General features: G+C 38.1%; 2 protein-coding genes across 2 annotated transcripts; one reads left to right on the forward strand and one right to left on the reverse strand.

Moving 5' to 3' along the window:
• Nucleotides 1-5,129: 5,129 nt before the first annotated feature.
• EV154DRAFT_569337 (uncharacterized protein) lies at nt 5,130-6,817 on the forward strand (the record flags this gene model as incomplete). The annotated part of the gene is made up of 2 exons (XM_051606128.1): nt 5,130-5,921; nt 5,966-6,817. The coding sequence occupies 2 exons, from the start codon at nt 5,130-5,132 to the stop codon at nt 6,815-6,817; spliced, it is 1,644 nt and encodes a 547-aa protein (XP_051452324.1).
• A 2,335-nt stretch (nt 6,818-9,152) lies between these two features.
• On the reverse strand, nt 9,153-9,776 carry EV154DRAFT_389549 (uncharacterized protein; the record flags this gene model as incomplete). Its single annotated transcript, XM_051595095.1, has 1 exon — nt 9,153-9,776. A coding segment is annotated over one exon (624 nt), but the record flags the coding sequence as incomplete, so codon positions are not given.
• Nucleotides 9,777-15,350: the final 5,574 nt, after the last annotated feature.

The following is a 15,350-nucleotide window of genomic DNA, read 5'->3' on the forward strand; positions in this document are numbered from 1 at the left end:
GTTCTTATATCCGACTGAATTTCAAAATTCACTGAAACGGATAGTCCCTTTGGCTCAACTAGGCAAAATTCTACCGAAGCTTCCTCCACTGTCCTTGTCCAACACATGGTCTGCTCGATGGTTTCTAGATCTGTCTCTTCAATGTGTTGTAACTGTTGGTGATGCAGGTAATACTTGGTCTCCGACACTGGTACCTTCTCCCGTGCCCCTTCGGTATTTGGTCTCTGACATCTTTTCTTGGAATCAGTCTACCGACAACATGCAAAATACACGTGTCATCAATGCTAGCAGAGTGAAAGAGGTTAGACGAGCCTTGTATCCATCCGATGGCTGGTATGCTGCAACTGGCTTTCTTCCAACAGCTTTGCATAATCAGTCAAACGCTATGTTCTACTCCCGGCATGGCTGCCAGCGCTTTATCATTGGACTATCCCCCAAGACCGTGGTAACATGGTTACTGTTTCTGGTATACGTCCAGGTGATCTTCGTTGGTATTGGCATCCAGATCGTACGAAGTTTGAGATTCGCGCCGTCATACCTCAAGTGGTTCCAACCCGATTCCTACTTCGGCCTTCCTTATGGCGGCTCTTTTGGTCCTTGGATATGACCAGTAAGGCTTTCACTCCGTGGTGGCGGCTACTCCAGGATTGTATAGGCTACAGGGCTAAATTACACCGGTGGTCTCCTACTAAGTATCCGTGTGCCAGCTGCCCTATATGTTTAGTCTCTTCTTCCGAAGACTTGTTCCATTTTGTGGTAGGATGTTTCGATAAGTGGCAATACTGGTGTAACGTAAACTCTCTTCTTAACATTGGTGACACTTTCGAGACTGAATTTGATATTTGGTCCGGCTTTGTATCTCTCTGCGGTCAAAACCAAAAGCCTCTATCGTCGGATATGCTTGTTATTCTTGGCTCTGGATTAGCAACACTTTGGAAATACCACTGGCGCTGTGTGATCGATGGTGATCTGTGGAGCTCACATGCTGCTCTTAACATGTTTCAACAAGATCACTCAGTACTTATTGCTGATACTTTAGAAACTCAATCCCCTTTAGTTCGTACTGATAGTCTAGTGACGCCTTCGGGCTAATTTTATAATTTCTCTATATATTGTTAAGACACTGGTAATAGTTCTTAAAGGATAAGGTGGATATAGGTTATTAACACTGCGGTTAATAATAAAGTAGTTATGAAAGTGAGCACCAGACTGGAAGTAGTCAACTTAAGAAATCTTATAATATAAAGTTTTTAGGATAAGAAGATAATCAACGATGATTTTAAGAGGGCGTAAGTAATATAAATATAAACGAATTGCCAAGATTAAAAAGAAAAGTAATTATGTTATTATAAACAATATCTTATGTACGGTTGTAGTAATAAAGAGATTCGAGTCGAGTGTGAAAATATGAACTTTAAGTTAATTGTTATATGTAAGTATAAACTTAAGATAAACAAGAAGTAGAAAAGTTGAGGGAAACACAAAGGAGTCAATTACAAATTATTAAGAAACTAGATTTTTAGTCAAGATAAAACTGGAGAATTATTTATTACGAAAAAAAAGGGACGTATTTATAGAAAATATCCTATCCTGTGTAACACCAAGTCAATTTAGATTGGCTGCAACAATATCTAATAAACTTACAGTTACTACAAAAAACAAAAAAAAATTCATGTCGAATTCATATAAATTTCGTCCGAATAGGTGCTCTCAAGATCGGAAACCGAAAATAAATAGCCCATTTTTTATACAAAAATAGTGATAAAAGTTTCTGAAATGAAGAGCTAAATCTGGGCAAAATAATACATATACAAATAAGGCGAAGGTTCACCAGCTGTCTAACATTGCCGTAAGTTGCCGTGAAGAAGGGAGAGGAAAATGATTTAGTTATAACGTAGAGAAATCGTTATATGAGATATAATAAAATTGGCTAAAATCACAGGTAGCAATTTATTGCACTCTATTAATCGGTACAAATAATCATTAAAAAGGCTGTCAAAATAATGCAATTTAAAGTGTCTTAGGTTATTGCTCTTGAGTGTGTATTGAGGCTTAAGATCATCTTAAGTGTGTTTGCAGTTTAGTATATTTAATAGCTATGGTAAATTTCAACTTGTATTTATGGACGTTTAAGCGTTTAATTACTAATTGAATGGCTTAAATATATATTGACTTTTGTTTGTATTACACTGCTTATGTTTACACAGCTTTTTTTTCAATTTCGACTGGTAGAATCCTTCTATATAAAGTATAAATCATTAAATTATGTCACTCAAAACATTACTATATAAACGTTACTATGAGTAGGCGTATCATTAATATAGTTGCAATAGAGAATATTTTACTTCGTTTGTAATTTATATTGATGCCGGTAAGAAAATTGAAGACGTTTGGAATTTGTGAACGTATACAATTGATTTATAAGTTGATTGCGAATAATTTGTACATGAAGTAAATGGAAACTCTGTTTAGAACACAAACTTTTCTATTCGACATTTCACAAAGTTCACATCCCTAATTAAACCAACATAGTTTTCAAGATGTAAAACCCTTTTTAATATTGTTGTCCCTAATTTACGATTATCAAAGTTATTGCAAATATTCATATTATAACATAGCTTTGAATTGCATACGACATTACCAATCTTCAATACTGTTATTTTGAAATGTATTCCCGTTAGGCAAAGACAAAAAACCAGTAATTTGGGAAGTCGCTTTGCATTTTGTTAGAAAAATAATGAGAGGTTTTACAACATATCTGTCATAATTTCATAAACAGACTTTGTTACGAACGTCATTATTTATCTAATTTACTTGTTCCTCGTTAAGTTGGTGCATACAATGCGGATTTGTCACGTTTGTTGTATGAGATTTACTCGCTCCCAGATTCAACTTTTATAAGCATGCACATACAGGTAACACGAAAATTGAGGGCATTAGCAGAAAAAAATATTATTTAAATACCAACCAATGCAGCGACATTTTAGGCTGCTATAACCAAAGATTCATTGTCACTTTTCGTTAGTGAATTACTGATTCTATAAACCCCATCGACTAATGACCTAAAGTAATCATAAAGCAAAACCGTTTTATGACTTCAACAATCCTGGGTTGTTGTAGCGAGTTTCCCTTTTTGATAGTTTGATGAATAATAAAATCGAAAGAATAAAATTTGTCACAAAAGCATCAGTTTCTTTATTTTAATGATTTAGCAATCTGGTTCTCCCCAAAAATTAATAGTTATGATGTTCGATAATGACAACTAGTACGAGCTATTGGCGCTTTTATTTTTAATGATTTTCCTACTATTCTTCAATTTTAAATAGTTGATTGCACTCGATTTGAATTAGGTGCTGTACGTGCTCAAGTTTAGGTGTGTTTTGCACATTAAGGCTTGAGTGTTTTGTCGTCATGAGTTTTTTGCGAATTTTGGATTAAGAGCTGAGTTGCCTGTTATCCGTGGTGTACTAGTTACCTTTTTTTTAGACATATATTTTTATTCTTTTGAAAGGAACTTTATCATATTTGCCTCTAGGCCGCTACTTTTTTTTCTAGTAATGTAATTAACTTCTCTTAGTTTTTGTATTAGTTTGTTTCCCTTACTTATGTAATGTAATCTGAGAAAAGTGCCAAAGAGACGTTAATTCGAATTCTTTTAAACATTAACAGGCACTTTAATAAGTTACTATGTTAACATAAGCCATATCAACAGTGACTATCTGTAGAATAAATTGTTAACTTTTTGCTTCGTGTCATTGGATGTTCTAATTAACTATCTCACGTTAGGTTTCACCCGATAAGCAAAAACAACATTTTTACACGCAGTAGCTGTTATAGAAGCCTTACGTAATACTGTTATTTCCTGTATGCAAAACATTGTAACGTGTATACAGTTAGTATTGTAGAATCCGTTCTATGTGTTGGTTTATCTGGCAGGGATATTATTTTGAAATGCTAAAACTCAGTCTGACTATTATTGCTTCTATCTTGATTTATCAATTTAGTATGTTGGTTTATATAATTTTATATGTTAAAAAACAAACTGAAACAAGAATATGCGTTTATAAAAATCCAAAAGCTTAATTGAATAGAAGATATTTACTTATCAAATTTTACTATAACTAGAGCTTTGTAGTTGGCGATTCCTGTTATTTGTTCCTCGTGGACAGGGTAAGAATGATTTAACTCGCTGAAAACGTGTTGAAGTTTGTACAAAGTTTTTTTTTTTACAAAACTTGAGTCCACTGTAAAAGCATCAATGGTATAAAAAAAAACAGGTATAGACCAGGTTAAAGATTAACATAATAAAATAATACTGTTATTAATCCCCAATGTTACAAGGCGTGTACAATAAATTGTCTTCCTTTTTTATTTCTGAATTTCTGAATTTCATAATGCAGAACATTCTTTTTTTTGTTGTATTTCGATTGAAGATATTAACTTTCCAGAAATGTTAAAAACATTTACTATACTTGGGCTTCTTTGCTGTGTAATATAAATGGGTACACTAAATATTTCCATATACGTCGAGTTAACGAACTCATTTTTGATCTTTGTATTGAGCTGAAACTTTGCTTATATCTTTAAGAAAGCATCAATAAGACCTGGTATAGGTCCCAAAGTATATAGGTCAAAACCTGTTGATATATACAAAAACATTAAAATTTGGTCGCCGTATATAGAAGGTATACAGATGACCATATACGGCGAGTAAGTTTTGACCCCCTGGGATTAAGATAATATTAAGTGTCATTGCGTATCATGTTCTGAACAGGCCGTAGTTTTAGTTACAGGTGAATCCTGTAAAAACTGGGGCTTTACTCCAACTTTTTATTTTTCTTTAAATTTTACTCGACATAGATGGAAGGTATACAAAGCTTAAAAAAGGACTAGTACTTCCTTCGGAAGTACAAAACTCTATAAAAGGTGATTTTGCAAGCAGGAAGGTTAAGAACAACTTACTAAATGTTAAGGAATCAAATAAAAACATGATCAAAGTGATCTGGTTTTCAAAACTGTTTACTTGAAAAGGAAATAATAAAACAACAAACGTCTTTAAATCCAGTGTTTTTTATTTTTATTTTTCTTTCCTTTTAATTTGCCAAATACATTTTATCACTTACCTTACTATGAACAATACCGAAGCTAATAACAACGCCCCCAACAACGTAAGTGGTCTCGGACGCCGTCGTGGAAATGGACGTGGAGGCAGACGTGAACGTGGCAGACGCACTGGCACCTTTGTGTTTGTTGCCGATCCTACCGTTCAGCAAGACACCACTCCTGTTAACAACGGTAACACCGAAGCTGACAGTAACGCCAATGTCGATGATGACGATGAGCCTGAACAACCATCTTCACGGTCCTACCATGTATGGCCTGATGTTGCTATTTGTGTCCTCCTTGAAATTATGGCTGGTACCTACAGCTACTTGCTGAGAAGAAGCGATACTGCCTTAATGCAGCTTATCTGGGTACATTCACCTGCTTTACTGAAGGAAAAGTTAGCTGAGAATGCTAGCACCGATGTACTCAGGACTTTTTTGGCAAACATCAGCGAAACAAGTATGCAAAGAAAGTGGGCAGATATGAAGCAGCGTTTTACCACAGTAAGAAATGCAGCAAGAGAAACCGGAGTTGGTGGAACTGTTCCAAACATGCCTTATTACGAAGAAATTGCTAAGATTACTCAGGATGATCCAAGCATCCCGCCTGAAGTGATCTACGAAAACATCAACATGGAAGAGAGTGGTATCCGGTCGTACAGACAATTTAACGACGACAATTTGATGAATGCTATTGGATCCAATGGCCCCGAAAGAACTTACTTGGCACCTACAGAAGTTGATCAACTTGTAATTCAAAAAACATTTGTTGATCGATATCCTGCTAGAGATTTTACCAACAATGAAGGACCTGCAGTGCCATCATTTAATGAATTAGCATCCGCACCTCCACCACCAAGAACAGCACGAACACCAACACCAACACCAGCAACAGCACCCACACCCACATCAACACCAACAGCCGTACCAAACTCAACACCAACAACCGAACAACCAACACCAACACCAATACCAACACCAACACCAACACCAACACCAACACCAACACCAACACCAACACCAACACCAACACCAACACCAACACCAACACCAACACCAACACCAACACCAACACCAACACCACACCAACACCAACACCAACACCAACACCAACACCAACACCAACACCAACACCAACACCAACACCAACACCAACACCCACACCCACATCAGCATCCGCAGCACCACCAACATCGAAAGGCACAACACCTACACCACTACCTTTATTAGCACCTCCTCCTCCATATACACCCGCACCACCTCCACCAAGACCTGCCCGTACATCGAGAAATAGTCGAACGTCTGGTGGGCAGTCTTCATCAACTCATGATCCTATTGAAGCTGCTCGTCAGTTGTCTGACGAGCATATGGCACGTGCCCGCCAACTTGCTGTAGAGATGATGGATCGCCTGGCAGCATCGCAAAGGGAAGATCGAGAACAAAGACTTCTCGATGTTGATAACATGCTGCAACGTATCAGTCGTACTCGACAAATTGCATTGGAAGATATGCAAGCAAGACGGCGACAAGAGACCAGAGAGAGATACCGTATGTTCGAAGAAGTAAGAAGTAGACGAGAGGCTGACATGGAAGAGCATAGACGTAGACGTATGTCTGATATGGAGACTATCCTGAATAGATTTGCAGCCATTCGCAGAGGTGATAGTGATACCAATATTAATGGTTCATCTTCTACTGACATTAATAATTAATTAAATAAAATAAAATTTTTAATTCATTAAAACCTTTTGGAAACTATGTAAGTCTATCTGTTCCCCTCATGATATAGTTTCTTCTTAAGATAGACATTGCCTTAAGACGGCGCATCCCGGCTGCGTCGATGGTAGCGCTGGTACCATCAAAAGGAAGAGGGGGTTCAAAATTCACCTCGTTTTCATACTGGTTTCGGCGATCTGCCTCCACAAAACCCTCGAAATCTAACCCTCCATCCAACACTGCCTCTTCAATGTCATTTGGATTTATACAAATGTTGTGTAAATCACAGCAAGATATGATAGTTTTGGCCATTCTATCAACACTAATCATATACAAATGCTTCCAAAGGAATCTCCACCGGGATGTGAGTCCACCAAATGCATGTTCTATTTTTATGCGAGAACTAGAAAAGATTTCATTGAAAATCTTTTCTTCTGCAGTGCTTTCACGTCGGCCATGAAATGGAACAATGAGGTTTGGCAGCAAAGGGTAAGCCGAATCTAAGTTTGTATGGAAGGATAAAAAATGATATAGCGGCTTACCGTTTGTTATTATATTAAGGCAGAAACCATGATCCCCGAGTGTTTACTAGAAGTGCGATCTATCATAAACTTTTGTTTGATGCGGCGAGATGGTGTCCCGCAAACACTTATATTTTGGTAGGTAAATTCATTAATCATACCATAGTGTACAAATTATTAATGATGTGACCTACCGGAATGGCCAGTTTTTACGTACATAAACCGAGTGCGGGCATTGCATATGGCCATTAAGTTCATAGATGCGTGGCTCTTTCTATCGACATATGCATTTTCGTTAATTGCTGGCTTTTGAATGACGACCAGCTTGCCATCAATCGCACCTAGTACACCAGAAAGTCTCGTGGCATCAGGTCCAGCAAGTTCTGAAAACTCACGAGCATTGTTTAAAGCTCTATCACTGTCGTCGATAGGCCACGTTATAATTTCGGGAGTAATCTCCAACATGGCATCAATAAATATGTTTGTAAAATTATTGAACGATCCGGCAGTTACTCCAAGATGTGTTTCAGCAATGCGATAACCAAAATGGGTGTTGGCAAATCTCCAAAGCACACACGCAACCTGGACTTCCACAGAGTATCCACCTCGCAAAATTGATCCAAGTTAAGCAGAACATCTACTTAAACGATTGACGAGCCACTCAAAGGTACTCTTGTTAACGCAATAATGGGCTCTATAACTGGGGTGGCTGTTACGATCATCTGACAGGTTAGGGAGCTTGATTGTCCAGTAAGTTTCATACGTGTCCATACGCTCGGTTCTAACAACCCTTCTGTGGACTTTTCTGGTCATCATCCAAGGGCTGCTTATAAAAATATAATAAAAGATGTCATAGTTGACAAGAGTGGTTGTATGTAAAATTGTTTCCCTGATCCAAAGTTCAAACAAGGAAAAGACTTCTTGGTTGCCTTGGGTGCGGGCAAAGTCTGCAACAACGCGCTCTTCGGCAATGGCTACCTCTTGTTCAAGCATTTGCTCTTCCAAATCGTACTCTTCGTCCACCAAGGCATCGAAATATTGATCTTCGTCTTCGAAATGTTCGGCGTCATCTTCCATCCAAAGTTGTTTTTTTTTTTTTTTTTTTTGTATTAACAGTGAGTTTATTTAGCAATGAAAAAAATTATAGAAATCGAAAGGGAAAATTAAAAAAATTATTTTTTAACAACCTTTGTCTTCGTGAACAAATTATGACCTTTTAAATTGGATGGTGTGCGAACCACCAATTTGGGAATCGGACTTTTAGCGTTTGATTTCGGGACAGAATGCCTACCTAAAATCGAGCGCTTGGCACCAGGAACTTTTATAACGCCACTAGTAACTTCGACCATCTGACCAGCCGTTGAAGAAGCAGTAGTGGTAGTATTCATGTGATTGTCAACCTTCATGGATACACTAGCAACAGTGGTTGCAAACTTAGAAGCTGCAGAGCCACTTGGTTCAAACTTGGGGGACGTAGACACGTCAGAAATATCTGTGTCCGAGTCAGACAGCACTTGAGCATGGAGGCCCTCAACGGTGGGGGAGGGAAGATCAGTTGAGATCTCATCCATAACAGGCATTTCTGTAACACCAAGATTTTTCCTCTTACAAAACTTGACGGTATGTCCACTACCATGACACGAGAAACATTTGATTTTAGCCAAATCCGGGCATTTGGACCTTGCGTGTCCAGCCAAACGACACCAGTGACAAACCGTGGGTGCACCTTTAAATGTTGCCGAAGCAAAACAGTCCCATTCCTCCAAGTACAAATTATTTGTGAGTGGCTCATTCTGGCCTTGTCACCAGAGGCATCAATATAGCCAGCCGAGATATCAAGGATAACCGACAGCTCACCTTCAAAGTACCCACCGCAAGTGTACTCTTTCACCTGGTACACTTCACCGTAATAACGCAGAGATCTTTTGAGATCCGCCAGAAACGTATCCTTGTCCGGAATTCGCAAAAGAGTCATCTTGACATGCACAAGTGTATTGTTGCCACTAGGAACAGAAGGAGAGCCTTTAAACAACAAGTTCTTATAACTAACACCGTGAGTGATTGCCTTTGTAGTGCTTGTTGGCATTACAAACTTAACTTCAACCATGAATTCACCAGCAGAGCGAGTACCATAATTGCTAATAGTACGAAATCCCTGGACAGCACCACATTGATCTTCAATGAGTTCATAAGCTTCTGTCCGATGCTTAAAAAGTGAAGCGGGGAACGAAAACAAAACAGAACCAGGCGTCAGTGCTTGCTTGACAATAGAAGCTGCTTGGCGTACCATGATTTGGTAATCAAGTTCAGGATGATGGAAAAGGATGTTACTTTTCAACTTGAATTGAGAATCAGTCTCGGCAGAGACAGGAAGAGGACGCAGGACTTTCTTGGAGGCACCGCGAGAAGCCACAGTTGACCAGGAAACATGATCTTGAGTTGACATTGTCAAATGATCCAGAGGAAAAAGTAAGAATGTCGATTTTAAATGTGCAAATACGAGAGAATGTTTTCACAAATGTCTTAAATGTCGAAATTGAAGGCGAGATCGAAGAGATTGGTGAAACCGTAGTAATTGAAAAAGATAGAGCTGATTGAGACGCGTCGAATAGAACAAAAACTTGAACGGATTGAACGAGTTTTGATGAGGTATGGATGGGATAAAGATTTGGATGCAAATACCTTTTGTAAAAATTCTTTAAGCCTCCATCCAAAGTTGTTCTTGCATCATGTCGAAGAAAGTTTCGTCAATTGGGTTCATGTTAAATAGGTACTTTAAAAAAATTAAGATAAGCGAAAAGGAAATATTTTATTTTTTATTTTCTTTGATTTAATAAAATCACGTTGGTCCTTTAGTAGATTCGAAAGTGAAAAGCTGTCACGTCATCACCTGATCATTGAGTTTTATTTTATTGTCTAATTCAATAAATGGTGTACACTCCCAAAAAAGGCTCGATCACCATTCCGAATTTTACCTTGAAAGCACCTCATATCTTTATTACCAACTTATTTTTTTTTCTTACAAAATGAACTTCCAAAACTATACCAGCGAGAACTTTGTTAACGGATACAATCCTACTAGCAATACCAATAGAGGTAGACCTAGAAGTAACCAAGCAGCTCCTGCTCCTGCTCCTGCTCCTGCTCCTGCTCCTACTGGTATGAACTTACCTCGTACTTCTGCACCACCACCACGACCACCACCCGCTGCTCCCACCCAGCCTAATGTTCCTGAAGCACCTCCTGCTGAAACTGGATCCACTCCGGCCGAAGAACAAACAGAGGAGCCTTTCACTACGAACCAATGGGATGTACCAAGGACTCATGTTTTGATTGAGCTCTTCAAAGACTTTGTTCCTCGGTTGGTCTCTTCTGGTTTACCAGCGGAAAGAGAGCGCTTGAAGAGAAAAGTGACAGCCGATTACAACGCAAATGCTGCTGTCAATGGTCGACGCAACATAACCGCGTTGACTAGCAAATGGAACACTTTGGTTAATAAGCAAAGAGATAGACGAAGAGCTGCCTCAGCTACTGGAAGTGCACCTCTTGAGCACTGGGAGTTTGAGGAGGTCATGGAGCTGGTAACGGCTTAATTTCCAACATCCAATCCTCCTGTTATTTATGATTCACTTCTGGGTGAAACAGAAGACCACCGTACTAAAAGAACTCCTGCAAGACGTCGACGTTTTCAGGTGGAAGAAGATGTTGACGATGAATTGACGGCAAGACGACCTCGAAATGTTGATGCTTCAACCTGGCATGTGGCTAATCGATTTGAAGAAATTGAAGAGCGAAGAAGACAGGAAAGAGCAGAAGATCGTGCCTTCTTTCGTGAGCAAATGGCAATCCGTCAGCAGCAGATGAAAATTCGTCAGCAGCAAATCGACAGGTACGATCTTCGTAGACAAGATATTGCTGAAATCTTGAGAGAGTCGACCTTCGCAATGAATAGAATGACTGATTTACTTGCAGTATCTATTGCAGCAAGTACTAACCAAAATCGCGCTTCTTCTCCCGCTACCACCCCCTCCACCAGCAGCAACAATAACCCCCCTTCCCCTCCTTCATCTAATGATAATAATGTTTAATTTGTTTTTTATAAATAAATTTTTTTTTAAACTTCCCTGGTTCCGTTTCTATATGTATCTCTAGTATGGATCAAGTCTACAAATGCCTCATCTCTTCTATCATTTCTATCAGCATCCGGATTGGCTTCAGTCGTATTAGTTGTATCACGGATGTTTTCGAGAATAGGTTCGAAACCAGGGTCGCGCAAATCTATACACATATTGTGTAAAATACAACAAGCTGTAATCACATTGTTGATTTTAAGCTGGTTCAAGACGTAAATGTACTTTCCAGTAAATCTCCAGCGAGCAACCAACACACGAAAAGCTTTCTCAATTGCCATTCTTGTAGCAGTGTGTACGTGATTAAACGTACGTTTACGTTCATCCACCAGACATTGACTCTCCGGGTAAGGAGTGATTAGGTTCACATCTACTGTAAAGGGTACACCACGGGAAAAAATAAGTGATGAAATTAATAAATAAGTGACTTTGAGTGACTTTGAGTGTTTATTCGGGTGTTTTTCGCCATCACTTTAAATAAAGGTGACAAATAAGTGTTAAAATAAGTGTTAATTTCTACCACTTAGAATGAAGGTGTTAAAAGGTGTTAAAATAAGTGTTAAATTTCGTCACTTTTGGTAAAGGTGACTAATAAGTGTTAAAATAAGTGTTAAGTGTTATAACTTGAGAGAAAGGTGTTAAAAGGTGTTGAAATAAGTGTTACATTTCGTCACTTTTGGTAGAGGTGACTAATAAGTGTTAAAATAAGTGTTAAAATAAGTGTTAAGTGTTATAACTTGAGAGAAAGGTGTTAAAAGGTGTTGAAATAAGTGTTACATTTCGTCACTTTTGGTAGAGGTGACTAATAAGTGTTAAAATAAGTGTTAATTGTTATCACTTGAGAAAAAGGTGTTAAAAGGTAATTAAATAGGTGGTGAATTCGGTCACTTTTGTATAAAGTGACAAATGAGTGTTAAAATAAGAGCTTGTTTTCATCACTTGCGTTTGAGGTGCTCGGGGGTGTTCCTACAAGTGTTAACATTTGCAATATTTTTTATTATTATTTAGTAAGTCTGATATATGAGTGTTACGTTTTGTTTTTAAAACCAAAACGGCGTATTGCTTATACACACATCTTTTTTAAATGACATAGATGGCCAAACAAGGTAGTGCTTATTTTCTTCTATTGTTGAAGGTATTGTTGTTATGGGACTGATGATATTATTGGTGTTAATCAGAACTCTAATATGATCCCTTTCTGCAGCAAGTGACATGCTGTTGGAACTAGTAGTATAAAATAAAACAGTATTCCTGTCAACAGTTGACTCGATATTGGAACATATTCTAGCCCAAGCAAAAACATCATTGTTCAACATGTTCGCAGCTGGTAACGGCTTTGCTACAAACATAAACTCCAGCTGAACGACATAGTACTTCTTCTCAGTTCCACCGAAATTACTAATGGGTAAGCGTGCGAGGAACATGCTGGAATTTTTTTTTACTGTTGATGCACAAAACTGCTTGCACCCTCTTCCCGTCATTGTGATACTTTGAACAACTCGAATTTCCTCGCATTGAACTTGTAGTTCAACTTGTTCAAGGAAGTTGGCACCAAGATGCCTGAATTCAGCAATACGCCGATGCTCCCAGTTAGCTTTGCCTATAATGATTCCAGTAAGCGATGTTTTGGAGCAAGCTGGTGTTTTTCTGGACAAAAAAGATTGCTCCGCCAAAGTACGAATGATTTGGTATGCATTCTCCGCTGGTTTGGAGAATGACCCTATCTTCTGCTTAACTATACCAATCATGCGTTCCAAAGGTCGACAACTGAACGAGCGCATAGGACCAAGCTCCTCAATCACATATGGTATATGTGATAGATAATGCTGGCTAATTGTTACTGCGTTTGGTGTCTTATTGTCTGTGTTTCCGACAAAATCCATCCATATCTGCAGCTTACTGAATACCGTCAACTATTAAAAAAATTGGGTTTAAGTATTTTTAAACCTTTATCTAATTGTAACTAACCTTTTGAGTTCGCTGATATCTGTTTGACTGATTTTATATTGCAAAGCAATTGCACAAGCACTGGACAAATTTTTAAGAGCACTAACAGTATCTCTGCATCGATTTTCAATCTCCAAATTATGTTGCTCATAACTGTCACCAATCAACGATTGAGTTCTGCGCAAGCTACTACCAGGAGTATTCAGATACCTCTTATTATCATTGGCCTGCATATTTATCATATCAAAAACAATGGTAGGAACCAGAAACAAGATAAACATTTGCCAGTCAACTGCACGTCCATACCCACCACGAGTGTTCAAATCTATGTGACCAATATTCCCTTTAGCGATTTTTGTTTTACTGGCGTAATTCAATTACATACTTAAAAATGCCCCTTCAAAAATGTTCGTTCTGCAAGTTGTACCTAAATTTTCCATGGCTATTCCAAGCGTTTTTCTATGACATTTTGCCAAACGAAATGGGTTATTGTTACCATATTTTCTATCGTCATCAGAAATAAATTTCCAAATTTGCTTAGATACGTTATGCCCAATCAAATGAAGCTCGTCAAGGCCAGCGAATGTTGCCGAAAACGAGGTAAATCCGGTTAAAGGAGTAACCTTCGTGAGCCCTTTGTTTTCAAACTGATGTTATCAAATAAAATTAAATATTAGTCATAGTGGCCGAATACTAGTATTGTCGTCGCATTTACCCCAGATACCCGCTCGTCTACTGATTTAAAACTTTCATTGCTTCTAATTACTGCATTGTCCAAATTTTTATGACTAAAGTACATCCCTTTACCATCATTACTACTGCCCATGATATCCCATATTCTACAACCATATTTGCTTGTATGGCCAGTGTGAAACAAAGTATCCGCCATGGCAGGAATATCGCCGAGAAACAGACAAGTATACACCTTGATGTGATGTTTTTGGTTGTCGTGAGCCTTGACAATCACACCAGCAGACTCCATTTTAATTAACTTCATTAATAAAGGATATAAGAAGCTATAGATATCTTTTGGTTTTTTGGGTCCTTTGATGATGCAGACAACAAATTGATTTTCTTTTTTTGCTCTGTAATAGACAATGACAATTAGTATTTTTGATGGAATTATTTTAATCTTTAAAATACCTTTCATCGAGACTTAAGTTCATGTTCACAGCTTTGACAATGGTGAGGCTCTATTTTCCTCTTTGGCCACGAACAAATCCATCTATATACAACGCCAGGGCGATGTCATACTGGTTTTGAAAGCAATTTTTTCTTAAAAGCTCTTGGTACTTTTTGCCGTCAAAAAAGTCTTCCATTACAAAATCGTCGCTTGTTTGGACCTTCTCTGATCTGTGCAACAATGATCTCATGCTTTTATCAGAGACAAAGTATGAAGCAATGAAATCGTCAATGTCCAGAAGCTTTTGTTTTTGACGAGCTTCTAACACGCCGTTGTCGTTTAGTTGAAACCTGGGTTCCTCACAGTGAGAACACATTTCTTGATCCTCGGTGATGAACATTTGGCACCCATTCACACACATGTCGTGAACTTCTTCTTTCAGCTGTACCGTTTCACTGATTTGTTTTTTATATAGATAAGTGGACTTTAATTTTTCTGCCACGTCTAATTTACAGAAGAATTAGTTATCATGTAATGATGTAGTGAATACGCATAAAAAGGCTTACTCTGATTATGATGAGTATCATTGTAGTTTTCATTGATCCATCTGATGATCTCTTCTTTCTGAAATCTTTTCAGATTCAACTTTTCCATCAATGCATGAAATTCAAAACTTTTTTTATCATCCAATGTTTCCAAATTGCAATCACGAATTGCAGATAGCTCCTCAGGATCACCTTTGACTGCCATTTCAGAGTACTTTATTAACTGATTCTTGGCATAATTTGAGTCTTGAATATCAGCATCA

Source organism: Mucor mucedo (genome assembly GCF_025094135.1).
Source record: "Mucor mucedo strain NRRL 3635 chromosome Unknown EV154scaffold_149, whole genome shotgun sequence".
Classification (NCBI taxonomy): Eukaryota; Fungi; Mucoromycota; class Mucoromycetes; order Mucorales; family Mucoraceae; genus Mucor; species Mucor mucedo.